The 14,900-nt window shown below is 41.3% G+C and overlaps 2 protein-coding genes across 2 annotated transcripts in view; one reads left to right on the top strand and one right to left on the bottom strand.

Annotated features, from left to right (window-relative positions):
- Nucleotides 1-434: 434 nt before the first annotated feature.
- Nucleotides 435-10,687, bottom strand: optn (optineurin). The gene is made up of 13 exons (XM_008401453.2): nucleotides 10,469-10,687; nucleotides 7,422-7,550; nucleotides 7,134-7,321; nucleotides 6,875-7,018; nucleotides 6,447-6,631; nucleotides 4,566-4,659; nucleotides 4,379-4,494; nucleotides 4,140-4,289; nucleotides 3,172-3,256; nucleotides 2,935-3,093; nucleotides 2,242-2,384; nucleotides 2,022-2,104; nucleotides 435-1,918 (listed from the first exon to the last, which is right to left on the bottom strand). Exons 2-13 carry the CDS (start codon nucleotides 7,540-7,542, stop codon nucleotides 1,809-1,811), a joined length of 1,578 nt encoding a protein of 525 aa, XP_008399675.1. The 5' UTR covers nucleotides 7,543-7,550; nucleotides 10,469-10,687; the 3' UTR covers nucleotides 435-1,808.
- Nucleotides 10,688-10,718: 31 nt separating this feature from the next.
- ccdc3a (coiled-coil domain containing 3a) overlaps nucleotides 10,719-14,900 on the top strand; it is a 9,976-nt gene continuing 5,794 nt past the window's right edge. The window contains exons 1-2 of the mRNA XM_008401452.2: nucleotides 10,719-13,487; nucleotides 13,582-13,759. Coding sequence (XP_008399674.1) covers nucleotides 13,078-13,487; nucleotides 13,582-13,759 — 588 coding nt within the window. The 5' untranslated portion in view covers nucleotides 10,719-13,077. The remainder of the gene's footprint in view (nucleotides 13,488-13,581; nucleotides 13,760-14,900) is intronic.

Below are 14,900 nucleotides of genomic sequence, written 5' to 3'. Positions count from 1 at the left end.
AGAATACTAATTAAACAATGCTTATGAATTACTACAGGGATGTGATTTAATTTGCCCATTCACCAATGAGTATTCTCATTTAGTGAGCAAACTGTTTTAAAGCCTAATATTTTTTGTCTAAATATGTACATTTTACAAACCTTTTTTTTTATTCTCAATGTTTATTTCCATTGTATTATTTTCTAATTTAAAAAATTCTCCGTCCCCTCTATTGTATCTTCACATTTAGTCTTCGTCCAAAACTGTCCTCCTGCTGATTCCGATTATTACAATATATTTTTGATATATGGCAAAACCCCATTTATTATAAAGCTATCACCAGGACTACCTATCTAAGCCTTTGGCTTCAAAATAAAAGAAAAACAAAATAAATAAAAAAATTCTATATCTAAAGAAAAGCTAATTGTTAACTGTAAATCATGAAAAGGTCAAACTCAGACAGAAATTCTCTCATTTTATTAGTTTTTTTCCCCACAGAATTCCAAACCTTTAAAACTTACAAGGTATACAGAACTGACAGCTTCCTGAATATTCATAAACCGGTCAAATATATTATGTTCTAATTACAGCGTTTCATCTGCTTAATAGAAAGAAAATATGCGCCTTCATATTACCCATCCTCTCCAGACCAACAAAAAAATCCAATCAGGAGTTTAAATGATGATCAGACTCCATAAAATCTCAAAGCATTTAGAAGATGCATGCTTGGTACCATGGTAGGACATGTCCGCCAGGCATATTTACATTCTTTCTCACTTTTCAGCTCAGATCGCGCAGAGATTACAAACCCCAAAACATTTTCTTATATTCTTAATATAATTATAATTAATATATACAATATAATAATATAATTGTTATAACTGAACCTTATTTAATTGCACAACTAGGAGTGGTAGAATGTTTTCATGCAAAGACAGGCTCCTGTACCAACCCAGGTCAGTATTTACAAAACATATCTATGGTCAAAAAAAAAAAAAAAAGGAACAAAAAGATGGCAAAAGATTTAAGGTGACATCTATATTAAATTAGCAGATTAATGACAACAAAAACAAAACAAAACAGCATGAAAGATTTCTACAGGGTAATTTTGAGACAGGATATGAAACAACGTGAAAACCAAACGTTTGACTTTTAAAAGGGGATTTCTGTCAGTTATGCTATATATTAAATATTGTGTCATAAGATGGCAACTGGCATGCGCGGCAATGTAAACCTTAGTTTACTATAAACACACAAGAAAAAAAAATCCATACTAGTGTTTTGGCTCATGCTGTTCTGCACTGTGGAGCCTCTTCTGCTGTTCTCTCAGGTTTCAGTTGGCTGTAGAACAAACAGGAGCTCACTTTACATTTCCTAAATGTGACATATATGCTTCCTACTCGTGTCCTGCTATGATGAGACATTTTACAACATTTACAGCGATTTTATGTACGTGGCAAATTGACGTTTTTTTCACCTGCCTTTTCCAGTGGCGCTAAGTTGTGATAACGTTACTCTAAAATCTATACATTCTGAGAAAGATAACTTTTTTTTTTTAACAAACGGAACAAACTAAAACAAAAAATAATAATGTAAAAAAGAGGGTTTATTTCCAGCTGGATTTATCAAAAGCAAACTGTTGGGATTGGCTGGTACACACTTTTTCAACAAACCACCAAACTACAGCGGGCCTGGATCGATGAAGCCTCTTTAGACTTCCATCCAGAAACTATGAGATCTTTGGATCCTACAGGATAGGAACACAGGGAGGTACAGTACGGGTGAGAGCAGAGGAAGACTCGGGTGAAGGTGCTCCTGGTGAGGAAGGTCTAGTTGATGCAGTCCATGATGTGGATCTGCAGGGAGTCCAGGTCTGGAAGGATCTCGTTGCATTTGGGGCAGGCGTGTTCAGGAATGTTGCCCTGGTTCCAGTCGGTACCTGAATCACACCCACAAGTTAAGAACGCTCTCAGGGATTTTACTCCGTTGGCTATGTCAAAGGAAAATGTGGGGCTTCATCAGCAGAACTAAACCCAGCTTACCTCTTCCTACAAGACTTGCATCAGGTCCATGAGAGCCGGATCCAGTGGATCCGTGTCTGCGCTGCATTTCATTCAGAGAACGCCTGGAGGACAGCAAGAGAGGATCAGATACAGCCGCTGGAGGTCGTTGGGATTAAAATGACCAAAAGAGGGAGACAAAGTCCATTGTTTTTGTTGGGTGAGCTGAGAGCAGGGCGTCTCCTGTGTGAGCGCTGCGTACCGGCCCAGTGAGTCCATGTCCTGCTGCAGCTGCGTGTTCTGCTTCTTAATGAACTCCAGCTGCGCGGCCAGGCGCTCCTTCTCCTCGTGCAGCTTCTCCCTCGCCGCTCGCTCCGCGTAGAAGTCCGAGGAGTACACCTCGGCCTGCGGGCCGGGACAGAACCGAAACCGTCAAACAGGCTTTAGAAAAAACTACAAGCTCAGCTCATCCAGTCACTTTATTCTCCACAGGCGTTCCAACTGGAAGGAAGACAGACTGGGACTGGGAAAGAATTTCCTCAATAGTTACTAATCATCCCTCTCTTCATTTTAGTTTCTGTTTCGTTTTGTATTTGGTGTGTCATCCTCTAGTCTGTAAAGCAGGCAGTGGATTAAACTGGGAAAAGCCAGTCTCTGTTTGTCACTCTCCACCATGCTGGTTATTATTTAAATAGATCTATTATGTGGACCTACTGGTTTTCTGTTCCAGGTTGGAGTAAAAAAAAAATGCTGCTGCACTTGGAAAAGTAAAAACTGTGCTTGTGCCATTAAAAACAGTGTTTTTAATTATTATTTTCTTCTTATTACCGCAAAAAAGACTCACAGGCCAAAAAAAAACATGACAAGAAACAGCTGGTGGAGGGCGTGGCCTATCGTCTTTTCACATCGCCGTGTTTTCCTGGGTTCATTTTGTTTTCTAACCACATGCACCAACCTGAGCCTGGAACACAGAGATGGTCTCCAGCTCCTTCTCCTTCTGGAACATCTCCTGCTTCATGTCGTCGATCTTGTTCTGCTTGACGGCCAGCGCCTCCTCTGCAGCGGTGAGCCGCTGCTGCAGGTCCTCCACCAGGTTCCTCTCCACCATGTGGGACTGCAGGACAGCGCAGCATGTTGGCATTTAGTCAGAGGAAAAACCAGAAAACACCAGAGGGACCCTCTGAAAACACACCTCCTTTCTCTTCTTCTCCTCTTTGAGCTCGTTGTAGTCCTCAAACAGTTTGGTGTACGCGTCCTTCAGCTGAGCCAGGCTGTTCCTGTGAGGAAGAGGAAGGAGCAGGACCGTCTGGATGAGTCCAAAAATGTTTTACAAACAACTTCATGTTGGGGTTGAAAAACGTCTCACAATATAAGCATTTCATATCAGTCCATGTTGATAATTAATGATTATTTTTTGGTTTTAAATATCTGAAATACTGCCAAGCTTATGAGACGACCTTTTCTGTTTTATCCAGTTTTCTCTCCACTCTGTTGGGTTTTTTTTTTTGTTTGGAGGCACAATGGCGAAATATGAAACTGCTGCTTCGCAAGTTACTCAGCAGGCTGTTGCTAGGTAACCAAAGAGTGAGTGAGTTAGTTGATAACTTTGGATAGCTCACCGTGAGAGGCTGAGCAGCGAAAGCCTTTTGCTTGCCTACATCCCCCAGAATGCTGTGCGGTTCTGGATCAAAGTTCAGTGAAATTATTAGCTATTCTATCGGATTTATTGATATTGATGAGGTCTCTATAGCGATATATATTGTTATTAATTTACCATGCATTCCCACTTCAATGTTTGCCAAATAAAATCTCAAAAGTGCGGCATGCATATACATTCAGCTCCCTCCATTTCTGCTACCTGCTTTTAGAAGTTATATGTTTTTTATTAATACTTCTCTGTAAATCAGCTCAGGCTCGATCAGATTGGCTGTTTAGCTTGTGAACATCCATTTTCAAGTTTTGCTGCATATTTTCAATAGGACTTAGATTTGAACTTTGACTAGGCCAATCTAATCACTGCCACTCTTGGTTGTGTATTTATTGTCAGTCTTGCAAGTCAGTCTGGACCTCCATCGACTTTCTCCAGATGAACTGAAAGCATCCCCACAGCATGACACTGCCATCGCCCATAGCAACGGTGTGCGGTTGGTCTGCACCAACCTGTCGTCGTCGGCCTTCTTCTGCTCCAGCTGGCTCTGCGCCTGCAGGCTGCCCAGCTGCAGCTTTAGCCGCTCGTTCTCCGCCTGCACCGCCTGCTTCTCCAGCAGCTGGGCCTTCAGCGTGGCCACGTCCTGCTCCACCTCCCGACACCTGACACACACATAAAGTGGTCATCTTTCTGTTGTTTGTGTGTCTGTTTCCTGGTTGTGATGCACACAGAGTTAGTACAGCGGGCTAACCTGTCCTGCAGGTTCTTCTTCATGCCTTCAGCTTCATCCAGCTTGCTCTGCGCCTGCTGCAGGTCCCGGAACAGCGTCCTCACCTGAGACTTGAGGTTCTCCACCTCAGACGCCGCCTGGAGCAGAGACAGTCTAAACACAACCTGCTGCTGCTGGAGGAAATGAATAAACACACACAGACACACACCTTCTCCTCCTTGGCAAGGTCTTCCTTCGCCTCCGTCTGGGTGGTCTTCATGGTTTTCTCCACTTTATGGTTCTTCTCCTCTAGATCCTGGATTCTGTTGGATAAAATCAGACAATCTGTAGCAGAAGAAACGTGACGATGTTTTGTTAAACCGCCGACTCATCAGTCCTTTAAAGGTTTCTCAGCGCAGACATTTATCACATTGTTTATCATTTATCGGAAAAAATTTCATCTTTTGATTCATCATCGTCATGATTAATTTTAATTACTGATATGAAACCAAAAACAAAATCGGCTATGACTGGAAAGGATATATTTGCAATCATCAACAAATATCAGCAAATAATAAAATATGACTAAATACTAGAGATGTGCCGATCAGGTTTTTTCCTGCCGATACCGATCACCCATGAGGGCCGATCACCGATACCGATGACATAATTGTTTTTTGGTTGTTTTTTTTTTATCATAAACACTACCGGTCACATTATTTGGAAAAGGGAACCATGAATTCACCTTAATTTAGACAAAAACTTGTTTTTAATAACTTTTTCCAAGAAGAAAACTAAACAAAACAGGCATTGTGCAAATTGTACTGCTATCAGTAATACTATCTTTAACAGACTGATAACATATAAAGGCTCTGAAGAGGCTAAATAAAACCTCTCAACATTGCCAAAAAAATTCAAGTATAAAACTTAAAATTCAAAGGCAAATACAGGATCCATTACAATAAAGTTACTGAATGAAAACTTCCTGATAGCATGGCGGCTAGCTGATTACTGCTAGTTCTGATTGGCTGTTTCTGACTGAGCGGAGTAATTATGCAGAGCAGGGAGGAGATCAATTATTTTTTCAGAGATTATCTGTCTCATGTTAGGACAGCGAAATTTTTAATACTTATGTAGAATAATTTTTTTAAGTTATATGCTGCAGCTTTAAGCAGAGGTTCGGTGTGAGAGTCACTACCAGGTGGAGCAGAAGCGGCGCTCCGTCTGTGAAATATTACTACCTGTAGCGCGTAGCAGCGGTTCAACAGCGAGAGCAGAACCAGCGTCTTACATCGCAGCTCGAAGACTTAAATAATTTTGCAGGTTATTTGTTTAGCTTTCTGACCGTCATGCTAATCCGGGTGAGTGTTTGTAGCTGTGCGCTGCTTTACCTGCTATCTGATCCTCCATRTGTCTTTTTTACTGCAGTGAGCCTCGATGTAGCCAAACTCCGTCAAGTATGGCATTGTTTTTATGTCGTATTAGCTTCGTTGTGTTGATASATTTTGACCTGCTTCAATTTTCCGCCGCAACACGCAAACTTCCCCATTCACTCAGTGCGTTATAGTTCCACATCGCTAAGGATTTGTTGCTGCGCGTTTGCTCAGTGTGAAGGAAAGAGGAGACCAGCTGCACAGGCAGGCTGCGAAATGAGGGGCAGGTGATCGGTATCGGCAACAAGAGACCGTGATCACCGATCACACACTTTTTCACGGAAATCGGCCGATTATGATCGGTGGCCGATCGATCGGCACACCTCTATTAAATACAATTGCTGTGCTCAGCTTAGTGAAATAAATCACATTTGTTTTAAGTAAGTGACACCCACTGTAGATGGAAAACAAAAGGAGTAAATTTACACAAAAGATTTTGAGATTAATCTGAGAAACTTTCTAGAAAATATTGGACTTTTGAAAAGTTTTGGACTTTAAAACATGGAAAAAATTTGACTTTTCAAACTCAGAAATTTGCAAGTTTTTTCCAGAAAATCATGAAAAACTATCACCAGAAAAATAAGTAATAATGTATATTTCTAATCCTAATCTTCTTCATCATCAAAATAGTACCGTCCTATATCACGATCTAATTATCGGTCCACATGGTTCTGTACCTGGCAGTGCAGGCCTGCAGCTCGCTCTGCAGCTGCTCACATCTCTGCGTCTCGTTCCTCAGCGACTGCAGCAGCCGGCTCACCGTGGCCTCCTCGTTCTCCTGCCGTGACGTGGTCATGCTGACGTCGGGGCGCCTGATGCGCTCCGAGCCGCACGTTTGGTTCACGTCTTCCACACCTGCATCCTGAGATGGGACACAGTGACACATTTCCCCACACAGTTCTACATGTTGTAATAGCACTTTTTCCCCCCAACACAATTTTCCTGACTCCTCAGTTCTATTAGTCCATTTTTAAAGTCCAAGTAGAAAACTTCTAAATTTATGGTTGGTTATATGAAACTGTACAGGAATTATTAGTAATAAATCAGTTCCTGTTGTGTGAGTGACTGGGTATGTTACTGTGTGTATGTGTGTGTGTCTCCTCACCGACACCCTGATGATCTCGATGAAGGAGTCCTCCTCGGCTCCCTGCTCGGCCTTCAGCTGCAGTTCAGAGTTCAGGGCCACCAGATCGTTCTTCTCTGCCTGCAGGCGGGCCACCTGGGCGCGCAGGGCGCCGGCCTCCGCGCTCTGATTGGACCACACCGTGACACACGTCAACAACATGACTCCCGATACGGTCCGACTGCGGCTTCGGCTGGGAGACAACCAGCAGAAGGATGAAACATGTGGGTGTGGCCCTGACCTGAGCTCCGCCCCCTGCCTCCGGCTTCTTGCCAAGCTCCTGGTTCTGGACGGTCAGCGTCTCTATGCAGCGCCGGGCCTCCTCCAGACGCTTCTCCAGGAAGTCCTTCTCCTGCCGCTGCTTCTCCTTCCACACCGTCAGGCCCTCGAAGCGCTCCTTCATGGTCAGGTTGGTCTGACGCAGCGCCTCTGGTGGACGGAATGTGAAGCGCGAAATCTCAGCCGTCGTGTTTCTGTGTTTCAGTTTCAGTGAAACCCGCCCCGTATGAAGCCGTTTTAAACCTCTCACCTTTCAGGTCGCGGTTCTCCTGGATCAGGATGTTCATCTGCTGCACCGTCTCCTCCAGCGGGCCCGGCTGACCCGGAGGGCGGGGGACGTCTCCGTTCACCATGGGGCCTCCTGACGCCATGCTGCCGACTGGGAGGAGCCAGAGATTAGCTACGTTACGTCACTTCAACACCAAACATCTCAATAAATCTAAAGAAGATGATGTATACTTTCAATTAAAATAAAAGTTAAGCGTTAGCTTGTGATGTATTATTCCATTGGAGACGAGTTCTAGGTCTTAAATGCATTAAAAAAATGATTGAGATGTTTTTATTCAGGAATTCTTATAAATACTTCTGAATTAGAAAAAAAATGTCAAACTATTAAACTTAGTTGAAAAATCCTTTATTTATTTTGGTAAAAGCGAAACATCCTGACAGCAAATGCAGAATTATTTTGAGGTGTTTTTAGATGTTAATTAGCTATTCTCAGTTGTAAAAAGAATACTATGTTGCTGTGGTTACTCATCATAGCTGTCCGAAAGTGAAAAAAACAAAACACAGCATCTAGAAGTAGAGGGAATACTTGTCATTTAAGTAATAAAAACCAAAAAAATATTAACAAAATTCTACAAAAAAAACCGTAATAATCTTAGTGTTATATAATTTTATCAGCAGTAATAATAAACAAATGCTGTTTTTCTGAACTATGTAATAGCAACAAAATCATATTTTTGCAAATACCTCAATATTGTGAAGCTATTGTGGCATTTTTGCTCAAAGTTACGATGTTGAAGAACCTTACATCATCTTAAAGTAACAGGCGCCAAAATTAGACCTAACATTTGAAATAATCCATAATGAAAAAAAGACTGTTTTTCAATATTGTCAATGAAAAATAATAATACATTTCAATATTTAGTTTTGAATGAATGGTTCAGATTGTAATTTTATTTCAGCAGCAGCCTGTTCGATAATAGTAATAGGAAAAAAAAAATCCATGTGAAAAAAAAACATAATATAATTGCTTCTAGGAAAAAAAAAAAAAGAAAAGTACTCAGAAGTAACCGGAGGCAGCTGTCATTTATTGTATCTGGAAAATTCTTATCTACCACATTTAAAGTACAGCGTAAATATGAAAATGTCAGACGTCACAACAGCACCCATGATTATAGTGATACAAATCTGCAGCACGTGAGTACGGTGTCCTACGTATCCCAACAATGTTCTGCCTGAGACACACCTACCAAAGCTCAAGAGTTCCCCCAAACACTTCAATATAATACACAACTTAATGTTATCTTCCCCGTATTTTTTTCTTATTTTGAATTTCACACAGGCTTAAGCAAACACAGAGTTGAAATAAACTTGATTCGATTTTGTTTTTTTCAAGATGTTAAGTGTTGGAATACAGCAGAAATCCACTTGGTTTTTGGCTTTGCTCTAAATAGCGTTAGCTCTACACAGATAAGCTAGCCTTAAAAGAAAAATGCTAAGAAAGCCATCTGCTGCTGGTGCTGATAATTTTTAACACACCTTTAAACACTAAATCAGGGTAAAATAAAATCTAAACGTCTTTTAAAATTTGTGATATCTCCAAACTGGAATGCAGTCCCATCCACTACCACATGGGGGCAGAGTATTCTAAAAGTTAATTTTCCACATGGCTCCTCAACCAAAAAGAAAAATGAAATGGTTTGACTGGATTATTTTCCACAGCTTTCTTCATATATTCCCCAATATTTTTTGCCGGATTTAAATTTGAACTAATTTCAGAACGTGCAACGATTTATAAGTACTATGGGATGCCTTAAGATCGATGCTTTTTAGTACACACCTGAAGCATTTGGGTCAAAACCGCATCATATTTGGAACTATTAATAACATCCATGCTAACAAAAAGGCTAATTCCAATTGAAGAAAAGTACCGTCAGAGCATGATGCTGCCACCACCATGGTTTTCTTTTGGTGATTTCTTTGTGGCCCGCAAGTTTAAATTTGGTTTCATCAGAGCAGCATACCCATTTACACAAAGTTCTGAAGGTGTGGTTGTTTTGTTTAAAAACGTGTACCCTTCTCCTGCTTGATACCTTTGTAGAATGACAGAATGTTGATCCTTTGTCACTTCTTTGGGCATCTGGATGCAAATGGCCAATTTTTTTATTTTTATTTATTTTTGAATCCTGATGGTACAGCTCAACTTAAACTACGATAAATAAGATTCTCCCTAATTTAAGGCAGGTAGCAACCTAACAAGACTGAAAAGACTGAATGCGGTTTAAGGGTGTAAACACTTACATAATCAAGCAGCTTATTATTTTCCAAAACCTTTTTTTTTTTTCCTCTAACCGATTTATTTGCTTTTTAATTGAATTGTACAAAATATGTCACATCATGAGTGCAAAGTAAGACTTTTGCTATAACGACGGTGCTACTGATGATGCACGAAACACGTGCCTGTTTAAGCACCGGAGGTTATTTTTCTTACGCGTTTTCTAACTATAAATGTTGGCGATTAACAAGTTTACAATGGCGTTTTGTAAGAGAATAATGTAAAACATCATCGCCCTGATTAAGTGACTCAGCTCAGATGACCTAATCAGCTGATCGAGACACATTTCTTACAATAACAGAAGCAAAAGCTGGCATAGTCAACTGGCTTGACAAAAATGAACAATAAATAAGCAAACGCCTCCCAAAAGGGTATTCAGCCCATTATATCACTGTAAACAATCAGTGCATATGCATAACTTCCTTATGACGCCGCAGTAAAAACACCAACTGGATGAAGCTACTTAAAACTAGCAGTAATTAAATTGTAGCCATTAAAAAAAAAAAAACCCTCTGCGGCGATAAAATACATAAATGCCATGGTTTCCTGAGTTTCTCTTACTGGGAAACGATATGTTACTTTCACTTTAATTAGGTCAGCCTAACGTGTTTGCAACTTTCAGTTAAACACCACAAAAAAAAAAAAAAAGTTAGCCCCAAGTGAAACACGCGGTGTGGTTTGAGTAGAACCAAACTGCGTCACAACAAAGCTAAACAAGTTTAAAGGTTTTAACTCACCTGCTTCCAGCTGTCGAAACGAATCTCAACCCAGCTATTCGGTCTGACAACACGGACAGACTCAGAAAGGGGCCGAAATGAGTCAACCAAGCCTCTGTTGATGAGTCTGGTTGGTGAAGTCGTAAAGTTTCCTCCTGAGCGACAAAACTATAGTGGTTTCCGTTGGAGACTTTCAAAATAACATACGAAACCCACACACATGAATGCTAATACTTGGGGTGCTGCGTGCTGTAGTGCCCGTAGTGCCCGTTATTCAGAGGACACAGTCCTCTGAACCGTCCTGGGTTCGATTCCCCCAACATGGAACCTTTGCTAATCCGTAAAGAAAAAAATTGTGTTAGCATTTGCTATGAAATTGTGCAGCTTCACTTCCTGTTTAGATCATTGTGAACACTGCCAACTTCAGAGAACGGTGACTTGGGTTTTTCACAGAGGTTTCCGTTTCCTCTACACGGCGTTAAAGACCAGAGCGTAGATCTGACAGTGAACAGCGCCTCCCACAGCCACTGAGCGTCTGGTGAACGTCGATCAACATGCTATATACATCAGCGAAACTCTAACGTGAAGGTCACGTGGCAAGACATCAGCTGATAACGGGAAATCCCGACATTTGTCACCTTTAACTCTCCAAGAGACACAGTGGGGGGGTTCCCTTAATCAAAAATCGATTGATAAAAATAATATAATGTCCTGTTTTAAACAATAAATGTTCATAGTTGGGTATTCAAGTTATATCTGGCTAGTCTATATGCCAGGTATAACTTGTACTTATGTATTTTTGGAATGCAAAAGTACATAATGCTGTTTTTTATGTACATAAATAAAAGTGTAAATTAATAGATCTCAAAATGCGTTTTAAAGAATCTCTGTTTAATATAGATAAGTCCAGATCAAGTCTTTCCTGCCTGTAGTTTCACACACCAATATGGGTGTGATAAGCTAAAAGATGGGGCTAAGGGAGGTGACGATAAGCAAGGAAAGTTACAATGAATTCTAACGTGGTTTAAAAAGTTTTTAATGTATTCAAGCTGCAGGAACAAAAATGACTAGTGTTAATGTACAACAAAGTGTTTTTCTCAGTAAAAAAAACCTGTTGAGACCCTTTTCTGGTTTTCCCATGTCCTGGATGGCTGAGAACCTGGTAGGTGAATTTCTGGGAAGTATCCTAACTTCAATTTAACGCTCAAAGCACCAGGGATTTTATGGAAACATATTCAGATTTGAATGTGTGGTTTTAAATGTTCTACGTTGAAGAAATAAAGGCATTCCTTCTTTCCCAGAAAAGTTCCATAGTAAATAAATATCGGGCAAAATGGCATCCATGGGACTTTTCAAAAGTCAAAAACACAGCTGACCAAAGAGAACACGAGCACGTTACATTTACCGAAAAGGCATCTCAGTGTCCTTGAGGCCCCAGGGGAAATTATTCTGTGGCTTGACAGACCTCTGATTCACTCAACAAGAAACAAAAAAAAAAGACTGTCTTGGATTGGCCTAGTCAAAGTGTGAACTTAAATCCAATACTGGATCATGACCTTAAACGTGCCATAAGTAAAAACAGTTTACTCATGGCCCAAGAGCTGGAGGGGGGGGAATCCTCCAGTGACGTAACAGACTTGTCATCAGTAAAAACAAGCGCTGGATAAGCCGGTTTTCTTGCCATGAAAAGGCCTCTGAACGTAGGAGATTCTGATTCATTTAAATCCTCACCTTCACATTTCACACTAATGTCCGCTAGATGGCAGTGCTGTTCAGGTTTTGAACTCAGCTGAACTGTGTTCTTCAGTGTATTTTGAGACGAAATACTTAGCGGTATAAATTTAGTAAACACTTGCAGACAGATTCAGTCAGGAACTGTTCACGCGTATCTACGTTCACAATATCTATTTGTATTTTTGTAAGATTGTTGTAATCCCACACTAATTGCTAGGGTTGTAAAATAACACACGGATGAGTATCTTGGAGCGTACCAAGAAACCATTACTGTTACTACCGAGTTTCTTGTAAATATGATTTCCGTAGTTCTTTTAATTTAAGCAGAAAATATGATGGCATATTTTCTGCTTAAATTTTATATTGTGCTATATTAAAGTGTACTTCTTCTTAGTATAATATATTATTTCCATCATTCCTACATTAAATATCAGCACTTTAAATAATATTTACAGAAACAAACAGAAAAAACTAAATGCATTGTACTGGTAGTACTAATAATATAAAATAACGTTAATRATAATAATAGTTTGTTGCGATAAAATGTATGTTTTCTGCTTTACATGTCCACCAGAGCAGATGGGAAGCCCAAATACCTGAGGTGTCCATCAGTCAGTGAATGCAGCACAGACTGCCTGAAGTTTCCGACACTGAAAGGTGTGTTGATGTCAGAGCGCTGGCCGTTTAAAAGCCTTGTTTTAGATGACTTCGGACAGCATCCTCCAGCGCTCAGGTCATAGCAAAACCAAACCAAACCAAACTGTAGATACAACTGTGCGCATACTTTACATACCTGTAGTATAGAATCAGTTACGGGAAAACAACAGTTTAAAAATAGTATAAAACGAGCAAAACCTCTCCAAAACACCAGCAGTAAAATTTAGAGAGTTTTCGGAATGATCTCCTCGACTTTACTCCTTGCGACGCTGTGCGTTTGTGCGCAGTTGGACACTTTGGACACTTTTACGCACGGCTGCCAGTTGCCCTCCGAGTGGCGGCCGCTGAGCGAGGGCTGCCGGGCGGAGCTGGCGGAGATCATCGTGTACGCTCGGGTCCTGGGGATCCACCGGGAGCCGCCGGGCTTCGGAGCGGGCAACGCGCACAACTCGCTGCCACTCGGCTACGGCTACCTGAGCGCGGAGGAAGGGCTGCTGTACTCGGCGGAGGTGGAGCTGCTGTGCGACCAGGCCTGGGGCAGCATGCTGGAGGTGCCGTCCGGATCCAGGCTCAACCTGACCGGGCTGGGGTACCTGTCCTGCCAGTCCCACACCGTGATGGAAAATTACTCCTACTTCTTCTTCCTCAGGTGCGGTGCTACGATGATTTAAATCTCGTCTCAGATCAGAGCCACGGGATTCTGAATGTCCTCTCGCTCTTGTCCTGTCTGCCCTCCTCCTAAGGATGGATGAGAACTACAGCATCCTGCCTCATGGTGTGAACTTCCAGGATGCAGTCTTCCCTGACACGGTGGAGAACAGGCGCACCTTCTCCAGCCTTTTCCAGTTTTCCAACTGCAGTCAAGGGAGCCAACCGTTCCACACCTTCAGCCCAGAGTGGGAGACCCAGGAGGACAGCAGGGTAAGAGGCTGTGTGTCCGGAGAGCCACACTGGACTTTTTATAGTCTATGCTTTGATACATATGGTGGGGAAGTAAGAAGTCAAGTTGATTTGTGCAGCACAGCAAGCATGTGCAACCAGTTATAGAAACAAATCCTTAAAATAAGTAATAAACGTTAAATTTTGTCAAATGCCGTCATCAAAATCCTCAAGCAAATGTACATCAGATATATTGGTCAAGTTATTAAGAATAAAAGGAAGCTCTAAACGGGCGTGTTTTAAGTCTGGATTTAAAGGAACTCAGTGTCTCAGATGTTTTGCAGTTTTCTAGAAGTTTGTTCCAGATTTGCGGGCCATAGAAGCTGAAAGCTGCTTCTCCGCGTTTGGTTCTGGAGATGCAGAGTAGAACCAGAACCAGAACCAGAAGACCTGAGAGGTCTGGAAGGTCGATCCAACACCAGCAGATCTTTAATGAGTTTTGGTGCTAAGCCGTTCAGTAATTTATAAACTAACAATAAAAACAAAACTAAAACATACTTAAATTAGAGATATAATACCCTTTGTTTTTGAATTCTTCTGCGCCTAAAAATGAACCAAAGTATGAAAAAACTAAAACTGCTTCTGTAACTAAACTAAACTGAAACCTAACATTTAACTAATAATAAACTAGAAAATGCACTCTAAAAACTAAATAGAACTAACTGAATTAGACAAACAAAAAGCCACAAGAAATAGAATGAAAAATCTAAAACTATTCCAACCCTGGTGGTGTGGAGGTCTGCTGAACAACATGGCAACCGTCAACAAAAGACTGAGACTTTCCATTTCACTTCTCAAGTGTGTCCAATGAACTCCCGTCCACACACACTTTAGTGTCTTCACAGCTGATGTCACAGAAAAGTTCTTCTTTTCTTGATTGGTCTATGTGTGTGTGCGTGTGTGTGCGTGCGCGCGCGTGTGTGTGTGTGTTTGAGTTGGGAGATGAAGAATAAGAAAGAACAAAGAGGGATGAGTGGGAAGAAAGATCCAGACCAGCAGGGAGGCATTTCTGCTCTGCTTCTGTACTCCTTTCCTTCATTACCCCAACACACACACACACACACACACACACACACACACACACACACACACACACACACACACACACACACACACACACACA

The sequence above is a fragment of the Poecilia reticulata genome, linkage group LG23, assembly GCF_000633615.1.
Source record: "Poecilia reticulata strain Guanapo linkage group LG23, Guppy_female_1.0+MT, whole genome shotgun sequence".
NCBI lineage: Eukaryota > Metazoa > Chordata > Actinopteri > Cyprinodontiformes > Poeciliidae > Poecilia > Poecilia reticulata.
The sequence above is the reverse complement of the archived record's forward strand: the minus strand, read 5'-3'. Positions and strand labels throughout refer to the sequence as shown.